The 21,719-nt window shown below is 43.5% G+C and overlaps 1 protein-coding gene across 1 annotated transcript in view; it reads right to left on the bottom strand.

Moving 5' to 3' along the window:
• The window catches only part of LOC134535869 (leucine-rich repeat-containing protein 74B-like), a 29,022-nt gene extending 9,441 nt beyond the window's left edge, over nucleotides 1-19,581 (bottom strand). Inside the window, exons 1-5 of the mRNA XM_063375210.1 lie at nucleotides 18,103-19,581; nucleotides 15,494-15,743; nucleotides 6,572-6,665; nucleotides 4,042-4,163; nucleotides 1,237-1,412 (exon numbers count right to left, since the gene is read on the bottom strand). Coding sequence (XP_063231280.1) covers nucleotides 1,237-1,412; nucleotides 4,042-4,163; nucleotides 6,572-6,665; nucleotides 15,494-15,730 — 629 coding nt within the window. The 5' untranslated portion in view covers nucleotides 15,731-15,743; nucleotides 18,103-19,581. The remainder of the gene's footprint in view (nucleotides 1-1,236; nucleotides 1,413-4,041; nucleotides 4,164-6,571; nucleotides 6,666-15,493; nucleotides 15,744-18,102) is intronic.
• Between the last annotated feature and the right edge of the window lie 2,138 nt (nucleotides 19,582-21,719).

Below are 21,719 nucleotides of genomic sequence, written 5' to 3'. Positions count from 1 at the left end.
GTGCAACCAGAAATTATCAAAACATTGCACATATATTTCTAAATGTATTTTATTGTTTATTTTTGCTGTAGAGTTTTCTGATCGTAAAAATATGTTATTTTGATAATTTATTTATCACTGATATATTATGTTACATCAAAAATATTGTTACTGAATCAGAATGATAAAAAAAATTGATTTTACATTTTTTAAATGAAATGACAAAAAATTATTTTAACTTAACACTTATTGATCTTTAAAAAATAAGTTTAAATGTGGCAGAGCAGGAAATATATTTGTTTTATAATTGTCACTAGGCTACTCCGTAAAAAATAATTGTTATTGATACTCAAAAAAATCATGAACAAAGTAGATGTGCATCATAAATTTGGCTGGGTACATTACTGAAGCCACTATTTTGTCAGGGGAAATCATAGGAGCAGATTTACTCTTTCACGCGCGACTTCGATATCTAACAACATATAGTTCCAATTTAAAATTAAAATACAGTTTACAAAGAAAATGACGACCTTTGCAGCAAAAAACACCACACACACACAAACCCCCCCCCCCCTCCCCCTTGTCAAAAAGAGTTTACTGTTATTGTCAGTTTTCTTCATTTCAGGGCAGTGTTTCCTGTTTTATAGTGGGTTATGTTCCACGTTTACACATTTGGTATGCCTATTAAAACTACATTGACGTTCAATAATCCGGCTAATAATCCACCAGAACTAGATTACATGGTGAATTGCAATAAAAACCGAATTAACACCGAAAAGCCTGTCGTAACACCGAAATGCAAGTTAATAAACTATATAACACCAAAATGCAAGTTAGTACATGAAATTTAGTAGCATTTAATTCAAATCATAAAAAAAAAGATATGTTTTAAAGTTTGAAATTCAAGGAAGGTTATTTCTGGACACAAAATTGTACCAAAGTGAATGGATCAAAAAAAAAAATTTTTCTTTAATTTTTTTGTGCATGTTTTATTGAATCACTTTTCAAACCACAAATACAGGCTTATTTATTTTGATTGTTAAAAATTATTGTAAAAATGTAGCACATAAATTTTACCATTATTTTGGTTGGAGTAAGTACCACAAAATAGCGTTTATAAAAATGAAAACCATAAAATCTTGTCTGTAGGCCGTGGTCCCTAATTTTCAGGATGAAAGACCTTTAACTGCACTCGGCCTCACTGTCTTGAAAGGCAGTGGAGACGTCTGCTGTGCACCCTGAACCAACGCGCGGTACCTGCTCCACGAGAGATTCAGCTCCTCTATGTTGTTGTTCGACAGCAGGATCTCGCCCAGGAAGTACGCGGCTCTCGGCTCCAGCACGACGTGGCTCAGATCCAGCCGCTTGACGGACGGATTCGAGCTGAGCACTTCCATTATCGCTCTCATCGCGTTTGTGTCCACGCGGTGGTGCTGCGGGAGGGAAAAAAATATACCCTCTGACATGCAATCGAGTCACAAACCTAACTGAATTTTCATGCGGTGCCCACAGATTTCATCATAACCATTATCTGGACTTTTCAATTAAATATTCTTACCAATTTTTATACACCAGAATTTTTTTAATACATAGTACCATGCAGGGGCCAATACAGGACTGACTTCCGGGTAGAGCACTGGAAGTCTGAATACCCCCTCCCCAATAAAAAATGTGGAACAAGACTTAAGTTATTATTAGTTATACATCCTACTTTGACATGTATTTACTATGAAAATAGGCATAAATTTACTTCACAGCATTGGTTAGGAGTAATTTTGTAAATGGAACAGAAGTCACATACATAGGCGTGCCCAGATGTTTCCATTAGGGGGGGCCCTGCTAAATTTTTAAATCAGAAGCTGAATTTAGAATATTAAATAGCCTAAATACATTCACTCATTGACTTGTTCATATTTTTGTGCAGTATCAACGAGATATGTTTACTAGTTTATATTTATACCCGTATAATTTTACAATCTTCAAAATATGTTTTTTCCCATAGACAATGTTTAAAGGGTACTTACACATTTTCCCCCCTCGAATTTTCCAATAGCTTGGTCCAGATCTACCTTGAAATGAACTTCTTTTTTGTGAATGCAAACACAGCAATTCAGACAGCAGAACTTTAACAAACCTCTTAAAATATTTTTTTTTTTTGCTTTGAAATAATACATTATCGAGAGAAAAAATTAAATCAAAATTCTAGATGACACAGACGACACTCAAAAGGTACAGGTTTTTTGAACCACAATAGCTTGAATTTTCAACTGACCTTGTTTTACAATGAATGATTGTTCAATCCATTAAATTTTAAAAACATTAAAAAATATTTTGATTTATGTGGTGATATATTGTACTCAATTATTTTCAAGTTAACTCAAAGCACTGATTACCAACACAAATTTTAACGAAACCTGCAAAATATTCTTATTTACATGGTACAGTAATACATTCTACTTAATTATGTTCAAATTAACATGAAGTTCTTATAAAAAACACACATTTTAACAAACCTGCATAATATTTTCATTTACATGGTAATACATTTTACGAAATTACGTTAACGCAAACATTATCTCAAAGTTATGATTACAATCACAAACACAAATATTAAAAACCTGCAAAGCATCGCATCCTATTTTTTTCAATCAATTACTAAATTTAATAGACTCAACAAATTGAGAACAGTTTTGATTACAAAAATAAATTTTTAGAAACATTCTACTGTATTTAATTACGTTCAAGTTAACCCAAAGTTATGGTTACGAACACGCAAAAAAGTCAAGGTAACTTTCTCTCAACAGCTTGGAACTATCTATCATAATTTTAAGTTGTTTTCCAATTAACAGAAATATAATGATATCCAGGCAATTGTAAGTTAAACAAACTGGCAAGCATTTTTATTTATCTGGCAATACTTGCACAGTTTGAGTGTCACAGTGCCAGGAATATACGAATATTAACAAACGCATTAGAGAAAATACCGATCTGAGTGATTACATTAGGGGGGGCCATGGCCCACCTGGCCCCCCCTGAAGGCACGCCTATGGTCACATAGAATGTACCTAAATGTGCAAACACAATGCAGCCACCTGTGACAGATGGCACGAATCAAAGTTCACAAAGCCAAAGGGAAACATTATAGTATTAAATTTTTAATGAATTTTAGCAACATGGGCAGTAGTTTAATAAAATTCTTTGTCAAAAATCAGGTACAAATCTGAGGTTAAGTATTTTTTTCCAAATCTTTTCCGCTTTTATCGGAGCCGTTTCATTATATAGTTTAAAATTTCAGTCTGCAAACAGAAGGATTCGATAGACAACATAGCTATTCCAGGCAGCAAACTCTAGCGACGGGTGCAGAAACTAAGTTTGATTCGCATCCAGAAATGTAGTTGAAAACACAATTTGCATATATTTATCACGCTCGGAATTATTTTAAAGAATTCTACGTTAAATTTTGTGTCCAAGTTACGTATTTTTTTACAACATGAGACAGTATAATTTGCTTGTTACCGAGGATAGATGTTACACATCTCTGGCGCATACTGAAATAACTCGCTAACATTTTTTTTTTTTATCCATTGAGACACAATCCTTGCATGCCCAGCATTTGGCCTGCGATTCGCTAACAAGTTCCTTTTGCAAGATATGTTGGCGTAATTGCTGAAAGGTTCTCACATCTAACACGCGACTTGTTGGACAAACGTTCTCTGTACAATCTCTGAGCTTCCCTTGCATTGCTGTCCACAAACCCGTACATGAAATACATGTTGGCCTTCACTTGATTCCTGTAAGCATCTACCTCATTGGAGATACAAAACAGAAATGATGAAGGCTGTCGTGAACTGCATGTTATTTTTCTGGGAATGCCTCTAGTTCCGAGAACACACAGTATAGTGACTTATGCTTGTCAAGTCTTTTTCTATCACCCCTTAACGTACGTACCCTTAATCTTGAGATCAATTAATGAAATTAAACTAAGGCAAACTTTATGATTATAAAAACAATAAGAAACTACAGATTACATCAACAGCTTCATAACACTCCAGAGCCACTTACGTTCAGGTTCATGGTTTCCTTCTCGAGGGAGTTGATGACCTTCGAGATGGGCGGAGTGTCGAGCATCCTACACATTTCCAGGTAACTTCCCACTTTCAGTCGATCAGGCTCCTCCGGCACATCTGAGGACAGTTCGCCGGTATTCACTGCATGCTCAGCATCAACATGAATGTCGAAACAAGGCTCAACACTACAGTGACGTAAAACTGTACTGAGGCCGGCCCGTAGGCTCGGCGGTTAGACCTTCTGGCTGGTGAGCAGAAGGTTCTGGGTTTGATTCTAGGCTGGGTCGGGCATTTTACATTGGGTGTAATGTTGTACCTTCACCGCCGTACTGCGGAAGGTAGTGGCGTGCCATGAAAACCTCACAGTACCGCTGCGTTTCCCGGGGTCACTGTGCGTGGACATCAGTATCATCACTATACTGTACTGCCGTCCACAATGTCTGCACACGTGGGAAAAAATAAACAAATGCAACACCAAATATTGCTTTAAGGGTCCCACATACCCGCGCACACGTACAGTGCACAGAGCTTAAAAAAGCCACGCAAATTGAAAACAGCTCAAAATATCAGTGGGGTCTGTTTAAAAAAGCATTAAAAAATATTCTGAGGGCGGATAAGTAGTTTCTGTTTCGTATTTGGTTTTTAAACTATATTTTTAGATGAGTGTAAATAGCTAAGCATTGTGTTTTCAGAAATATTTTTAGCCATGAAACACCCGGTACAGCTTCTTGAAAAGCATTCAAGGGACTTGCACCACACCTGCCTTAAAGTGTTATGGTTACCACTAAAATCTCATAGTTGCCCTATGCACGACAAGAAGACTATACACCAGTCCACAGCCTTGTGCTTAGAGGTGATATCACGCTAGAAGTACCAGCGAGTGTCACTCTTATCATCCCGCCTCACTTACACAGACACATAGACAGATCCATGACAAGGCAGGCCCCTTAAAAATAAAAAGCACAAACTAACACTATCAACAAATGAACTATTTGTACTTTTTATGTGTATGCGTTCCTTACAACATAGCTGATCTATCATCACATTAAATTCAATCAAAATAAAGATCTTAGCCTTCTATTGGCAGATAATAATTTAGTTTGAAAAAGGTTTAACAATTAAAGATGGATTTTTAAGGCCAAATTTCATAATGTGCTAATTTTTCCATTGTCTGTTTACTATACTTGTCGAAAGTACTAAGAAGAGCGCAGCTTTCAAAATTATCATCACAATGGTCACTGCTCGGAAATGCAAATGCCATTAACGACTTCTCTATAAGGATTACCAAATTGTAAAATCTTCTGCTCTTTGAACATTTAACTGAACACATGGATATGGAGCAGGGGCGCAACAACAGGGGGGGGGGGGGGGGCAAGGGTATTTTGCCCCCCCCCCCCCTTCTGAAACCTTGAAGTGGGGGTAAACGGGGGCAAAGAAAGTGCTGTGTAATCAATTTTTAGATAATAAAACTGCTTAAATAGCACCATTTTCCACCTTGAAATACAAATTTTCCCGGGGGAGGACCCCCGGACCCCCCGCTTCAATAGGGGGGATCGATGATTCTTTATAAAAAGGTATTTTGCCCCCCCTTTGGAAATTTAGTTGTTGCGCCCCTGTTATGGAGGATACACAGTTTTCATTGTTTGAAAAATATGTAAATTCTATAACAAACCAGCATGTGCCAAAAAACAAATTCTACATTACAGTATATTTTATAAACAATTTTATTCTGCAGAAATCGAACTCCCTGATATGTAATAAATAAGGGAAATATGCTTAACATACAATTTAAGGTCACAAATGCGTACATAAAATTTGTAGTATTTTGTTATTTTTGTTGGAATTTTATTTTATGCTGGTAGCTTACTAGCTAGTATAAAAATACATCACAGATAAAAACACCACACACTTCCATATGTTACTCAGGATTTGGACCCAGAACACATGCACCTAAGTTGGTGCTCCAACAAATTTTGTCACAGAGACAAGTATGCAGTAATTACTGAATTACTTCTTAAGGGTACATAACACAGATGCTAAGTATGTCTCTTGCGGTGACATGCTATCCTACGCAAACATAGATAGAGCTAGGGAGTTAAGGGGTAAGGCGGGAGCTGGTGGCAGTTCGAGCTCAGGACGATGCAACCCTGGACCATGTCAAATGCATCACAATAACTATCATTTACTTTATGTTTTGTCTCAAATTTTTCAAAAGATATTCACGAAATATAATATCATTGCGATAAAAAGTCATGCGGTAGTTGATAGTTATGACCATTTGTGCGAACCTTTACAGCTTGAAAATAGCATTTAGTAAATATATGTTCTGTTGAGCACAATTTTGGATCCAACAACAAATGCAAGATAATCATCAAAATTAATTCCTTAATAAGTAGTAGTGAATATTTCGCAAACAGCTGAAAACTGGGTCTTTATTCTGTTCACGGCAGCCAATGCACCACAGAGCAACTTGCAAATAAACCTTATTTTAATACAGCTTAGGCTTACCACAATTGGTCACCCACCTATAAAACTTTTAAATGAAAAGTCTTTGTAAACATCTTGTGATAGTTCTGGGAGCTTGTAGTCATCTATTTCTTCATGAATTTCTATAAAAGTCTATAAGCAAACAAACACACAACTTATCAAACTATATGTATAAACATAGTAAATTGACAGAAAATTTCAGAAATTTTTCAAATAACTTTTTAAAGTATTAATTTTTTTTAAATTTGCAGGCATTCATTTTTTTTTGGGACTGCAAAGGAATGTCTTGATACCATCATTACAGCTATAGTCATTGTAAAAAAAAATTAATTGTATAGGTTGACGTCAGCCGGGGCTACGCCCCATGAGCCTAGTCAGTCTCCGTTTCCTCAACATTCCTCTCCCCTTCCCCGGCATTTGTACCGCCATGTACGTAGTCGTGTGTTTGAATTGCGCGCCACGAACTACCACAAGAGGGCGCTTAGAAGCAGTGCGGCGATCCCTAAAATTGCTATGTTAATATTAATTGTAAGCCTTTTTGTTGTTTTCATCCATCTTCGCCACAGTGCTGTGTAGTTTACTTGTGTTTCTTTAATTTAAATAAGTTACCTTAAATAACTATAGACGTTGCCCGGGCGGACCCGAACAGGCACGGACTTGGACGAGGAGAGGAATGCTTTTATATGAATTATCATTAAATAAGTAAATAGTAACAAACTTTCCATTGTCAGTAATTTTTATATATTTTTAATGTTTATCTGTAATTTACTCAACTTTCGCCGGGGCACGGAGTCGTAGAATACAGTAACGGTAATTGTGTTGGCGCGAAGGGCGCCATGTTGCCACCTGCGAGCGATGAGCTCAGCCCAGTCCATCTTCATCACTGACCGAGAGCAGACGCGCCAGCACCCCGGGGACTTCACCTTTGTTCTGCACTGACCAAGTAATTCTGTCTCGTTAAGTATTTCTGAATCTCTTTCGCTCGTCATCCTCGGGGCAGCTCTCGGCCAGCGGGCTGTTTAATTAATTAATTGTCTCAGTCGAGTTTTTTCATCACCGTGTAATAAGTATACTTTGCAGCATGGCCACGTGTGTGGACCATGCCCTCACCTAAACCGATTCGTGCCTCAGGCTTTTTAACCGTGTAATGTGTAACGTGTAACGGGCGTGTAGAGAGACGTGTTAGTGAAATTAAATCTGGAGAATAAATATAAAGTGAGTACTTATTTAATCACGTGGTGAGTGAGTCTAGGAGTGTGGCGTGCCCGACGCCTAGAGCGGGCCAGGTCTGGGTAGCTAGGATAGAAAGGGCTGGTAACTCGTCCCCACTTGGGCTACGTCACGCCCTGAGTGAGAGACTCCGCCGGGTCCACGTGCCCTTCCACGTGGTGGCGCCCATAGTTAACATCTCGAAATCACCGGCAATGCGCGATCAGCCCTCAAATGGCGCCCAAGAACGTGGGGCGAGTTACATCTTCCGCGAAAACCAGACCTGTACGAGCGTGTGAGATAGGCGGTTGTTACGCGGTGCGCGCGGAACTAAAGTTCGCGCTGGAACTATTGTTCGCGCGGAGCGCATAGCGGGACTCTGGCGCGCCGGCCACGTGACCAGCCGGGCGCGCGCTTCCAGGAATTCGCTGCGAGCAGCCAGGTGGCCGCATTCCTCGCGACAACAGCAGCCGGGCCAGGTCAGTGTGTGTGTGTACCGCCATCCGCGTCGCGTCGCGTAGCGAAGGGAAGAGGGGCAATCGACCGGCCTCACCACCACACGACCATGTCGGACAACCACGGACTTGACAAAAATCCGGGCGCGATTAAGGCAAGTGAGTTGTTTCAAAAGAATAGCTTATATTGTGTTATGTGCACGCGACCGCGCCAGGTGAGCGGGACGGCGATTTCTTCGTGGACGGACACGTGCGTGTGCGTAGGACAGTATGAAGCGCAGCCGAACCACGAGCAGGCAGAACGGGCGGATCAGTTTGAGGCGGGACACGGGAAGTGCACGGATGCGGAGTGTGAGGGCAAGACGCGGGAGGGAGGCTGGTGCCGGAACTGTCGCGCGTTCAAGCACACGGCGTGTTTCGCGAAGTCCGAAATAATCTCCTTTCAAGACGGGTGGTACACGTGCCAGTGGTGCCACCACGTGAGAATAGCGGGCCCGTCAGGCCGCAGCCCGGTGAGAGACGCCGCCGACACACCACGGAGCAGGGTACCTCTCATAGGACACGTGGAGCTACCGGAATTTGCGGGCAGAACCAGCGACGATCCGCGGAGATTTGTACACGCGTGTCGGGAACGCCTGAATCGCTACGGAGTGCCGGAGTGTGAGTGGGCGAACAGGGTGAGCACCGCGCTCAAAGGCGACGCCAAGACGTGGTGGCAGATCGTCCAGGAGTATGACATGCCGTGGACCGAGTTCGCGAGATTGTTCGAGGCCAGATTCGCGGACGTGAAGACAGAGATGAGAGTGCGGACGGAGCTGTATTGTCTCGAGCAAGGCGCGACGGAGGCGGCGGAGGCGTTTATCATGAAAAAAATACGTCTGTACAAGCGGCTGTTTCCCGGAGAAGAACCTACCGGAGTGCTGGAGCGGGTAGTTGAGCTGATGCGCCCGGAATTTCGCCCGTATTTACGCCCGATGACGCGGCGTCCGGCAGAGGAGTTCGTCCAACAGGCGCGCGTCTTAGAGCAGGACCTACGAGCTGTCAGACCGACCAGGATCCACGCCACCCTGAGCACCAAGCAGGAAGACACGACGCCCGCCGACACCAAGGCGCTGGTGCCCTACACGGCGCCCACCCGAGACCAAGCTAGGCGCGACGAACCCGGACCGAGCGGCCACGCGCAGCTGACATGGCGGAGACGGACTACCGGCGGCAGCCCACCACCTCAGTGCCACACGTGTCCACCAGGCACGTTCCATTGGCACGAGAACTGCCCGGTGAGGAACAAGTTCCGGCCTGACTTCGCGGCGCAGCAGCCGTCGGGAAACGGACGGCAGGGGGCGGCGCGCTAAGACAGCCCACCTCCCCCGCCTCACCTAACAACAACAGACCTACGGCGGCGGGGCCTCTCCTGGGTCACGTGGGAGCGGCGGAGGCCGACCTGTTGCGCATTCCGGTGGTTGTCAACGGGCGCGCAGTCCACGCGCTTGTTGACACCGCCGCCAGCCACAACTGTGTGGCGGCACGCGTGATTGGCCGTGACAACTTCGAGTACCACCCGGGCCAACTCCAGCTGGCTACCACGGGGGACGCCTGCTACACCCAGGGCGTCGCGACGCTGGAGGTGGACGTGCGGGACCAACGGTCCGTCACGACGGCGCTGGTGGTGGAGCAGTTACGTGATGACGTCATTCTGGGGTTACCCTGGCTCTACGAGCAGCACGCAGCCATCGACATCCGGGCCGGCTGCGTCCACGTCGGCACCCAGGGGCGGCGGACCATCCACGGGCTGGGTAAGCCTACTCCACCAGCAGTAAACCAGGTCAGTCTCGACGAGTTCCAGCACGGAGTTCCCCCCGAGTTTCGTGCTACCATCCAGCAGGTCCTCGATCATCAGTGTAATGTGTTTGCGTCCGCGGACCCGCTGAAACGTACCACCATAGCTGAGCATGCCATCCCGACCCATCCTCACGAGCCAATGTTTATCCCACCCGGTAGCTACGGCCACGTTGGTAAACAGACCATCCTAGACCAGGTTCAGGACATGTTGCATGACGGGATAATTGAGCCTAGCGAAAGTCCGTATAATTTCCAGGTCGTGTTGGCAGAAAAAAAAGACGGGAAACTACGCTTCTGTGTCAATTTCAAACCTATCAATAGAGTGACAATTAATGCCCCACCCCCCCTGCTGAACATGGCCGACACACTTTCAGGCCTGGGTAACGCCAAGATATTTTCTTCCCTCGACCTAAAATCTGGGTATTGGCAGGTGCCGATACGTCCGGCGGACCGACCCAAGACGGCGTTCACAGCCCCAGACGGGCGGAGATTTCAGTTTTGCGCGATGCCATTCGGCCTACAGGACGCCCCCGCTACCTTCCAAGGGATGATGACACGGGTCTTAGACAACTACTCGGGCAAGTTTGCGGCCGCGTATCTGGACGACATAATTGTTTGGTCTCAGACGTGGGAAGAACATGCGCATCATTTAGCATTAGTCTTGGAACGCCTGGCGAGCCATGGTCTGACATGCAATCGCGAAAAATGCCACCTGGGGACCACAGAACTAGATTTCCTGGGCTTAGTGGTTAACGCGGACGGAAACCGACCCACGGAAAAACAGCTGAGTGTAATTATCAACAAGGAGCCCCCACGCACGCGCAAGCAACTGCAAAAGTTCTTGGGGCTAGCTAACTGGCTGCGAGCCTTCGTCCCAGAGTTCTCGGTAGTAGCGGCGCCGATGACAGAACAGCTGTCACCCAAACGTCCGTTCAGGTGGACCGTGGAAGCCCAGAACGCTTTTGACGAGCTAAAACGCAGATTTCAACAGTGCCACTTACTCGCGCGGCTGGACCCAGGCAGACCCCTGATCGTACAAACAGACGCGAGCGAGAAGGGCATCGGGGCCATCCTGTTACAACTCGGCGACGACGGCGAGCCTCGGGTGATTGAATATGCAAGCGCCAAGTTCGGCGACGTCGAGCAGCGGTATAGCGTGAACGAGCGTGAGTGTCTAGGCGTAGTTTGGGCCCTCAGACGCTACCGCCCACACCTGGAGGGGCAGAAATTCGTACTGAGAACTGACAGCCAATGTCTCAAATGGCTGGCCACGATGCAGGGGCGACGTTCGAAGCTGACGCGTTGGGCCATGCTTCTACAGGCCTTAGATTTCGAAGTCGAGCATGTACCGGGAAAACAGAACGAACTAGCGGACGAGCTGTCGCGAGATCCGGACGTCACCGTCACAGCCTGTGACGATGCGGAGTGGGAGGAGCTTTTGCCACCACCCAGCGGGCGCATACCCAGGACCCCGCGCACCCCGACAACCCAAGCCGCATTGTGTGCCCTAAACCTTAACGTCACACCGACATTACCGCCAGGCGCGGAGCTTGATGACTTAGACGCCTACGTGCGAGCGGCCCAACTCACGGACACAGACACACAGGAGATCGTGCGCCGTTGCGGGAGCGGAGAATGTGAAGGCTACCGTGTATTGGACGGGACACTGCAGGCGCGACCTAAGGGGACAGCTGGCCAATGGCGGACGTTCGCGCCAGCCGCCACCCGCCGGGAGGTGTTTGACATGTATCACGTGAACAGGCTAGCCGGACACCCCGGCGCAGACCAGACGCGACGCGATCTGCGGGAACAGTTCTACTGGCCAGGGGTAAACAAGTTTGTACGGGACTGCGTGAGGAGATGTAAACATTGCCAGAGGCACAAGGCGCGCCGCACCGACGGGACAGCCCAGCAGGTACCCAGGCAGCCCACCGAGCCATTCCATACAGTCGCCATAGACCTAATGGGACCATATCCCCGCACGCCCCGAGGGAAAAGATTTTTGTTGGTGGTGACAGACTGCTACACGCGTTGGGTGGAGGCCTACCCCCTGGCGAACATCCGCGCCGGCACCATTGCACGCAGCCTGGAAACGGAGTTTTTTCCTAGGTGGGGGTACCCCCGGGTCCTGTTGTCGGACAATGCCACCCAATTTGTCGGGCGCCGGTGGGCGCAGCTGGGGAGAAAATGGCGGGTAATCCTACACACCACCCCCGTGTACCACCCCCGCGCGAACCCCACGGAACGACGCAACCAAGAGGTGAAGGTTCAACTGCGGTTGAGGCTCGCGGATGACCACGCCCAATGGGACACGCACATCCCGGACGTTCTGTACTGCATCCGGCGACGGGTGAACGCGGCAACCGGCGAAACACCAGCCACCATGGTCCAGGGGCGGAACCTCACCCTCCCCGGGGAATATCACGTGCGGCAACAACAAACGGACCCGGACGTAGAGAGCCCCGAAGGACGCCTGAGGCGATTGGCCGAGACGCACGATAGGGCGCGACGTAACCAGGCAGCTTACCAAGCACAACGCACACCCGAGACGACCCGCCCGCCCCCTGAACTGAAACCAGGCCAGCTGGTTTACGCGAGGCTCCACCCCCTCTCCTCCGGCCGACGCAACTTCTGCGCCGGCCTGGCGCCAAAGTGGTTTGGCCCGGTGGCGGTGGTCAAGGCGGGGCCCACGGCGGTCGTGATAAAGTTACCCTCAGGCCGGGCCGCGAAATATCACCGGGACGATGTGCGCTTGGCACAGGAAGAGACGGAGGCGGCGGACGAGGCGGAGACGGGGCAGGAAGAGACGGAGGCGGCGGACGAGGCGGAGACGGGGCAGGAAGAGACGGAGGCGGCGGACGGGGCGGAAGAGACGGAAACGAGACGTGACGGAGCAGGGACGCGGCAGGAAGAGACGGAGGCGGCGGACGAGGCGGAGACGGGGCAGGAAGAGACGGAGGCGGCGGGCGGGGCGGAAGAGACGGGAACGAGACGTGACGGAGCAGGGACGCGGCAGAGAGAGACGGAGGCGGCGGACGAGACAGACGGGAGGGCGGCCGCACAGCTGGTCACGTCCACCCCAACAGACGGGGGCGGGTTCAGAGGCTTCCCGGACCTGGGGGCGGGACAGGCGACGCCCCTCGCAGTCACAGATGTCCGGCCGAGGCGGCTGTTCGAAGACTCGGGGAGTGACGTCTCGCCTTTCAGGGGATTTCTCAGGGACACGCCCGGAGTGACGGAGGGCCAGTCGACATCCCAACCACTGATAAGGTGGCCGGAGGAAGTAGAGAGTAGGCCGGGTTCGCCGGACGAGCCATTATGGCCGCTGCATTACTCGTTGGCAGACTCCACGTTCAGGGTGACAGTAACCGAACCGCAGGAAGACGAAACACCGCGGGAAGAGAGGGGAGACCGGGCGTCACAAGACCCAGTTCCGGCTCCGCGATACACGCTACGACCCCGAGGGATCGCGAGGAAGCACAGCTGTTGTTGATAAGGGGGCGACCACGCCCACAGGCGACCCAGCGGAAACGTCGACATGACCGGCTATTCGAGGGGGGGGCAATTGACGTCAGCCGGGGCTACGCCCCATGAGCCTAGTCAGTCTCCGTTTCCTCAACATTCCTCTCCCCTTCCCCGGCATTTGTACCGCCATGTACGTAGTCGTGTGTTTGAATTGCGCGCCACGAACTACCACAAGAGGGCGCTTAGAAGCAGTGCGGCGATCCCTAAAATTGCTATGTTAATATTAATTGTAAGCCTTTTTGTTGTTTTCATCCATCTTCGCCACAGTGCTGTGTAGTTTACTTGTGTTTCTTTAATTTAAATAAGTTACCTTAAATAACTATAGACGTTGCCCGGGCGGACCCGAACAGGCACGGACTTGGACGAGGAGAGGAATGCTTTTATATGAATTATCATTAAATAAGTAAATAGTAACAAACTTTCCATTGTCAGTAATTTTTATATATTTTTAATGTTTATCTGTAATTTACTCAACTTTCGCCGGGGCACGGAGTCGTAGAATACAGTAACGGTAATTGTGTTGGCGCGAAGGGCGCCATGTTGCCACCTGCGAGCGATGAGCTCAGCCCAGTCCATCTTCATCACTGACCGAGAGCAGACGCGCCAGCACCCCGGGGACTTCACCTTTGTTCTGCACTGACCAAGTAATTCTGTCTCGTTAAGTATTTCTGAATCTCTTTCGCTCGTCATCCTCGGGGCAGCTCTCGGCCAGCGGGCTGTTTAATTAATTAATTGTCTCAGTCGAGTTTTTTCATCACCGTGTAATAAGTATACTTTGCAGCATGGCCACGTGTGTGGACCATGCCCTCACCTAAACCGATTCGTGCCTCAGGCTTTTTAACCGTGTAATGTGTAACGTGTAACGGGCGTGTAGAGAGACGTGTTAGTGAAATTAAATCTGGAGAATAAATATAAAGTGAGTACTTATTTAATCACGTGGTGAGTGAGTCTAGGAGTGTGGCGTGCCCGACGCCTAGAGCGGGCCAGGTCTGGGTAGCTAGGATAGAAAGGGCTGGTAACTCGTCCCCACTTGGGCTACGTCACGCCCTGAGTGAGAGACTCCGCCGGGTCCACGTGCCCTTCCACGTGGTGGCGCCCATAGTTAACATCTCGAAATCACCGGCAATGCGCGATCAGCCCTCAAGGTACTGAATTCTAAGAATTTCATAGGAAAAAATCATTTCTTCCAGCCAATTACTAACAGTTTCAGACTTTCTATTAAATTATGTGTTACATCTACAATCTCAAATTTTTATTAAACAATAATTTTTTTTTACCAAATTAATCTAAGATAATGGTTATTAATTGCTATCACTCTCCTTTAATTAAACCAAGAAAAACATACTTCAAAAACTGTTAAAATGAAGTCCATTCTTGTTTATTAAAAGAGAAAATTGAAAACTGTGGTAATTTATAGCCAACATTATATAACAGAAAATAAAAATAAAATATATGGAAAAATTTTAAGATGAAAAAAGATATTTTTTTAATGCAACCATTTTGCTGAACCCAATAAACAGTAACTTATGACTCACGAAGAATCACGCATAAAAAGTTGTGTATCTACTTTTCTGTGTTTGGAACAAATGCTTAGAGTAGAACAGATACAAGTATATTATTAAATTTTCCTCACTCCTTCCCTAGAAGTGAGTTTTTAATTATGCTGGGGCCTAATCGCCTCAGATAGCATAATATAATTAATTTGATAAAAATTTTTTGTATTCTTTACTGGCACATAAAGGGTTATTCAAGCCCATATTCTTGGCACGAGTGCACAACACAACCTAGAAGGATAAATAATTCTGATTTCAGTCAACTACGGCCACTCCAAGCACCCAAAGTGGGGGTTAAAATAAGTTTTTCGTTCACAGATACACTAAAATTTCATGAACATATAAGAACAAAAATGCAAGGAGTCCAAGTGGAACTTACTGGATCGATAAAACTAGTATCAGGATGTAATAGGCGAGGATTTTGCACGTCAGGGAGCACAACGTCAAACACCGGCTCCAAAATGAGCTGTTTTATCAGAGTTTCCAGTTTCACCAACTCCCCCAAGCTTTCCCCGTTACTTTCTGCTCCGGCTATCACATCCGTCTCGGTCGAGCTGTCGTCGTTGGCTTCAATCTCCTTCAAGCTTTCATCGAGCGTTTTGTAAAGCAAGTCCATGTCTGCGACTCAGCTGAAACACACGAGGCTGCACGAAACTATTGCTACAACACACATGAATTCAACGGCATTTTAGGACCTTTACAAACAATTTTCTTAGAAATTTTTCAGACCTAAGGGTCATTTTTGTATAACATAATAAGACAAATAAACATGATATAATTCCACTGTTTGAAGGAATGTGCAGATATTTATCTTAGAAAGTTAAAACCATTTCAGGTAACTAAAATTGAAATGGATAAAAATAACTGACCAAATTCTTTGGTCACATCCTAGTTATCTATAAAGGAACACTAATGTTTTGAAACTAGAGGAGAAACAAAAACTATGGGGCCAGAGTCAGGGTAAATAATGTATTTGAATTCAGATTAAAATATTTACAGAAGCCAGTCAAATTTAAGGAAAAACTATACTCACTGACGTTAATCTATCATATTCAGGAGGAAAAAAAACCCTGATATAACCAGAATATGCATAAAGAAAAAATAAAAATAACTAATAAATTTAAAATAAAAAATTACAAAAACAATTTTTTTTTAAGTGTAAAGTACCTACTTCAAATAAGGATTTGTTTTTATTTAGAAGTGCCTTATGGCCTTATGGCCTCTTACTCTCCAAAGTTTGGCTACCCACCATTCTAGGACAATATTCGATTAGATACATGCAGTTCACATATTGCTATTAAGTAGATCCCAAACATTTGTCTGAATTCAACCATAAACAAGGTAAAAAGAGCTATCTGCTCTTGAAACTCTAAGAGGGGAAGGGAGGGGCAACAGTTGTGCTCATCCCTTCAATGCTCTCCAACACTTGTCTTAAGTTCCACCTTGAATGGATCAGCCATTAGCTGCAGCTTGAGGATAAAGAATCTTCATGCTTTGATTGAATTAGTGGCTGAAGAATTTTGGGATTGAATTTCCCTGTACTTTCCTAGTTTATCTGACAAAAAGAACCAAGAATCTCCAGTCTTTTATTGAATGACCCTGTAATAACATTTTTTTAAGGGGAGCAGAATTAATAAGCAGGAAGTATCAATTTACCCCTTGTCAGCGTTTGGATTTTTTTTTTTTCCAATGGACTCATCACACAACATAAACAAATTTCATGTTAAAACCACTGATGGGTACAACAATTTTCCTTCAAATTCATGGTGCATCCAGCTTCTTAATTCTTTGTCTTTACAAACACACAGCAACATTTCTGTATAATTGTCTCACAATTCACAACGCTGGCATATACAGTGTAAAAATCTACAACTAATTACTTAGCCACTTGAATATAAATATTTTTTGTGGATTCCTATCTACAAATGAAATAAATTTAACCTACAAGGAAAATAAAAATTTTTTTTGTGCCATTGCAGAACAATTGGCAAACTAAAATATTATAGAAGTAGGTACATCTAAAAAAAAACACCTGAATGACAAAGGTGCCAAACAGATACATAACTGCAAACATAAGTATCCTTGATATATGAATACACAATTTTTTTTGGCTGTTTTTGATTTTAGTAAACAAATGTAATAAGCAGGAAATACATAATTAGTGAAACATTATATACAGGATTTAAATACATTGTACTTATTGGGAAACTTTATGGTAGGTAGGTACTTTAAAAATATTATGTTATAAACAGGAAAACTTTACAACAGGGTTCTAATCTAATGTAGTTACCATTTCAACCAATGTGAAAACCGTAAAAAGGATAAATTTTGAGCTGTTTCTAAGCCAAAATGATACCAGGAACTTAATCACACAATTGAGCAGAGGAACATTTTGTTGGTGCTTCTATAATAGGTATACATTTTATATTTTTTAAAACACAAATTACTTAGATGCTGAAAAAGTGAGGTACTGATTTTGCAGTTAATGTGTTTCATAGTTGTAAATGGAAATTACTTGGCTAATGTCAAATTAAAATTTACAATTTAAGTGATTGTTTCCCTTATCTTTCAAAGTTCTCCATGACATTTACCAGGTATACCACGATTACCCATCTTGTTTTCACATTTCCATTCACTGACTTCCATTCCATTTTCATGAAATTACTCCTACTAAATTCAGTACACCCAGAGCTAAGATGTTTACACATCAAAAAATACAAAAATATAATTTGTTAAAACCAAATTACTGGTAGTAAAGATTAGTTTTTCTTGCATATGCCTAACGGGCCTTGGGATGTTGTAAAATTTAATTCTTCTAAGTATGGCCAGCCACAAATCTAGAACAATATACAACCATGTAAATGCAGTCACTAATTTCTATTAAGCAGATCTAAAAAATTTGTTTGAATTTAGCCATAAGTAACAGCAGAAAGGTTAAAACTATCTATTGATTGTGAAATCTACATAACAATAATTTCAACATTTTACCTTACGTTTATAGAACAAAACTTGTGTGCTGTAACAATAAAAAAAACCTAGCACTATGAAATTAAGACATTAAAGAAAATTATTGATACTATTCATGTAGTGCCAAAAAATATTTCTCTTTTGTTGTTTGCAATTTCATAACTATCACCAAAGAATAAATAAAGCCACAGGCAGCCTTCAAACTTGAACTAAACAAAACTGTTTACATTGATTGTTCCTTTCCAATGTCAATTCTACTGATTAAAACACATAAAAAGTTTTGCTAATGCTAAAAAAAAATGTATTAATTTTTTTATACACTTTTGAAAGTATACAGCCATAATTTATTTCATGAAGATTAGGGCTCACCAAAGTTAATTAAAATTTAAAATCAGTTTTAACCTGTTTGTCATAATGATGAAACGTATTCCTCATAGGGTTATAACTCACATATGGCAGCTGTGAACCAGGGGCGTAGGAACCGGGGGGGGACAGGGGGGACGTGTCCCCCTGAACTTTTTGGGTGGAGGGGACTGTCCCCCCAACTTTCTAGACCGTGATATTTTTATTTTATAATATTATTCTGCCCAACTTTATTTGTAATTTCTTCACGCATCAAATTTTATCTTAAGGAAACAATAATAATTTTAACATCGATGTATCCAATGGTTAGATACAAAAACTGCTTAAAAAGTGCTATTTTGCACTTTTAAAATCAAAATTTTCCGGTGGAGGACCCCCGGACCCCCCGTCTTAGTAAGAGGGGAATGGGGTTTACATGACATCCAAATCATTATTTGTCCCCCCCAACTATATCAACACCGCTACGCCAATGCTGTGAACTGTGATTGGTCAGACTGCCACCCCCACTCTTAAGTGTACGTGCCAGAGGGCTCAGCTGGGCTCCTGGTTGCCATCTGCCTGGATGTCGAGAACCCAGCTGGGCACTCTGCAAGCAGACTGTTTCTTGCTTGCAGCCGGTATCGGCCGACTGAACGTCAGAGACCACCAAGACAGGCGAGATTCTTGCGCTTAGAGGGGGAGGGGGGGGAACTGGAAACATTATTAGAGACCTCCAGGATAGACTCCAATATCCTCTACACACTCGGGCAAATGCCAACTGTTCATTGGCTGCTGACTTGTGAGTCGTCTCGACTTGGGTGGCCTGTGATTCGACATTTCTATGAGGGTCTCTAATTGGCCCCTCAGTCCTCCAGATTAACAGAGAACCAATGACAGAAGCAGCACTAAGGTATAATTATTTGAATTTTAGCATAACACGAAATGAATCCGCGAAATTCACGTGTCTCTAAACATTATCCTCCACGACGAGCTTAGCACGTCGTTCGCCTGACAAGTGATTTTTTTTTAATGTAAAGTACAGCGATATCATCAGGAATGTTGTTCAAGTGCAAGATATAATAAACATATTGCGAACAAGGTTTTAAAAAAAAATCGACATTCATGTAGCTTTAGAAATGGCCTGTGCAGCTCGGTTCTTGTATTTATAGTAATTTGCTAACATTGTAAATGCTAGTAGTAGGTTCGTAATTTTTAGTACTTTAAGTGGTTTGGTTCATTGCTTACACATGCACTCAATCCACACCTCACCACTGCTGTTAATTTTTTTTTTCCTCCAGGCCCATGTGTGTATATTTTTCAGGTTAGTATAATGACAGAGTGGCACTAAGCACAAACATTTTGGAATGCACCCTCGTTTGAACGGTTTAGTTTTGAACTTTTAAAACTAAACACACAAATATGTTTGTAATTTTAGCTCTTGGTATTTGTAATTTAATTAGCAAAGTGTTAAAAGGGTTATATTGTTTCCCATTGGCTTGTTTTCGAACAAGACCTAACCGTCATTTTGGAACACTTCCCATGCGGCCATGACATCATGACTATGGCCCAGTCTTGCCAGATCATCACCTGAAGTAGGACACTGTCATCTTCACACCTCAAGGACTTCGTCATTTGCTGAACTGACCAAGTAACATCTGCCGTCCATTCAAGTATTCTTAAAACTTTTATTTTATTCTCGAGGCCTACTCAGGGTGGTAGACAGTTTCACCTGAAAAATTTTAATTTCTCTTGTGACTTTTTGGAACTACAGATGAACGGGATGCCACTTAAACCAACTGCATGCCGTATAGGCATGTTGTTCTTAGTAACTTTCAATACATATGTTTTAATACCTCTGTGTAGTGACTATGGCAAACACATCTAACCCCACCAAAATACCAGCTGTCTATTTTTGAGTGATGACGTATCACTGAGAGAGACTGAGGCATCTGGGTCGCCTTAAGAGCCCACATAATTACCATCTACAATGATATTAAGTAGCGTACCTGACACAAAGAGCAAGAGAGTTTTCAGTTGGATATACTGTGGGAGGAAGCGAGCCTAGCTACCACAAGGGTCACGTCACGGCCCTGTAGAAGAGTTATGTTTTACACAAAAATGACTAATTTCAATGAACCTTAAATTTCTACACCCACCTCTTCAGGATGGTTACCAATGATTCAAACTGTTTTTTGCTAAATGCATTTGTTGAATATGATACAATACAGTACATCCTTCCTTAAGGATTCCTTGGAGTACTTTTTTTTTGTTACTTCAGCACCGTAGCTTTGAGACAGCTTATATTTTTATATTGCTTATTGAGTTGAATATATTTCATTTATAGATAGGAATCCACAAAGACATGTTTCAGTGGTGAGACAATTTTACAGAAAGGTGGCAGTGTGTTTGTAAAGTGAAAGAAAATAGAAGCTGGAAGCACCATGAATTTGAAAGAAAATTGTTTGCTTGGTTTAAGCAAATTCAAGCATAGTGTGTACCCATCAGTGGTTTTACTATGAAATTAGTTATATAACTTAATGAGTCCAGTGGCAGAAATTACAAACAATGACAAGTGGTAAATTTTCTGTTTATAACATTTTCTTGCATGATTTTTTTTTCCTTTTATCACCTTGAAAATTTTTTATATGTAATAAGGATTCTACTGTATTTATAAACTTCTTTTGCCCCATAGTTCACAATAATTAAAATTATAATAATCAGAAATTTAAACTTATGAAAATCCTCTGCTTCACCTGACGAAATAAATGCAGGCACAAAGAATATTTAAGATGGTACACATATGGCATCTGAAACACTAGCATATATCATGTAAGAAACACTGCTTGCTGCCAAAAAAAAAAGAATAAAAAAATTTACACAACAGAACATGTTTTTATGCAACCGGAACTGAACGTTGTTTAAGTTTGTACAGGATCTGCAGTAAAATGTGCGGACATTTAAAGGGCCCTTAAGAAAAAGAAAACAAACCAAGGACATGTTAAGGATTCTAAGGTAGTGTATGGAATCTGCTTAAGTTAGCAACCATGTTATAATTTAGGTATTTATTTACCTACAATTAAATTGATAATCTCCACAACCGAGATTTGGCTGTTAAGTGCAGTAGTTACATACTACTTTATTCCGTGTGGAAGAAGAGAGACTTGAGAATGAAAGGAAAAATGTATGGTTCCAGTTTGGAATTTTAACCAGCATAATTCTGGTCAGTAAAAAAAACTCAATTTTTTTATTTTTCCAATGCTGCAGAGTGGCAGTCCTTAAGTAGGGCTTCGTTTGTG

The sequence above is a fragment of the Bacillus rossius genome, chromosome 10 (genome assembly GCF_032445375.1).
Source record: "Bacillus rossius redtenbacheri isolate Brsri chromosome 10, Brsri_v3, whole genome shotgun sequence".
NCBI lineage: Eukaryota > Metazoa > Arthropoda > Insecta > Phasmatodea > Bacillidae > Bacillus > Bacillus rossius.
The sequence above is the reverse complement of the archived record's forward strand: the minus strand, read 5'-3'. Positions and strand labels throughout refer to the sequence as shown.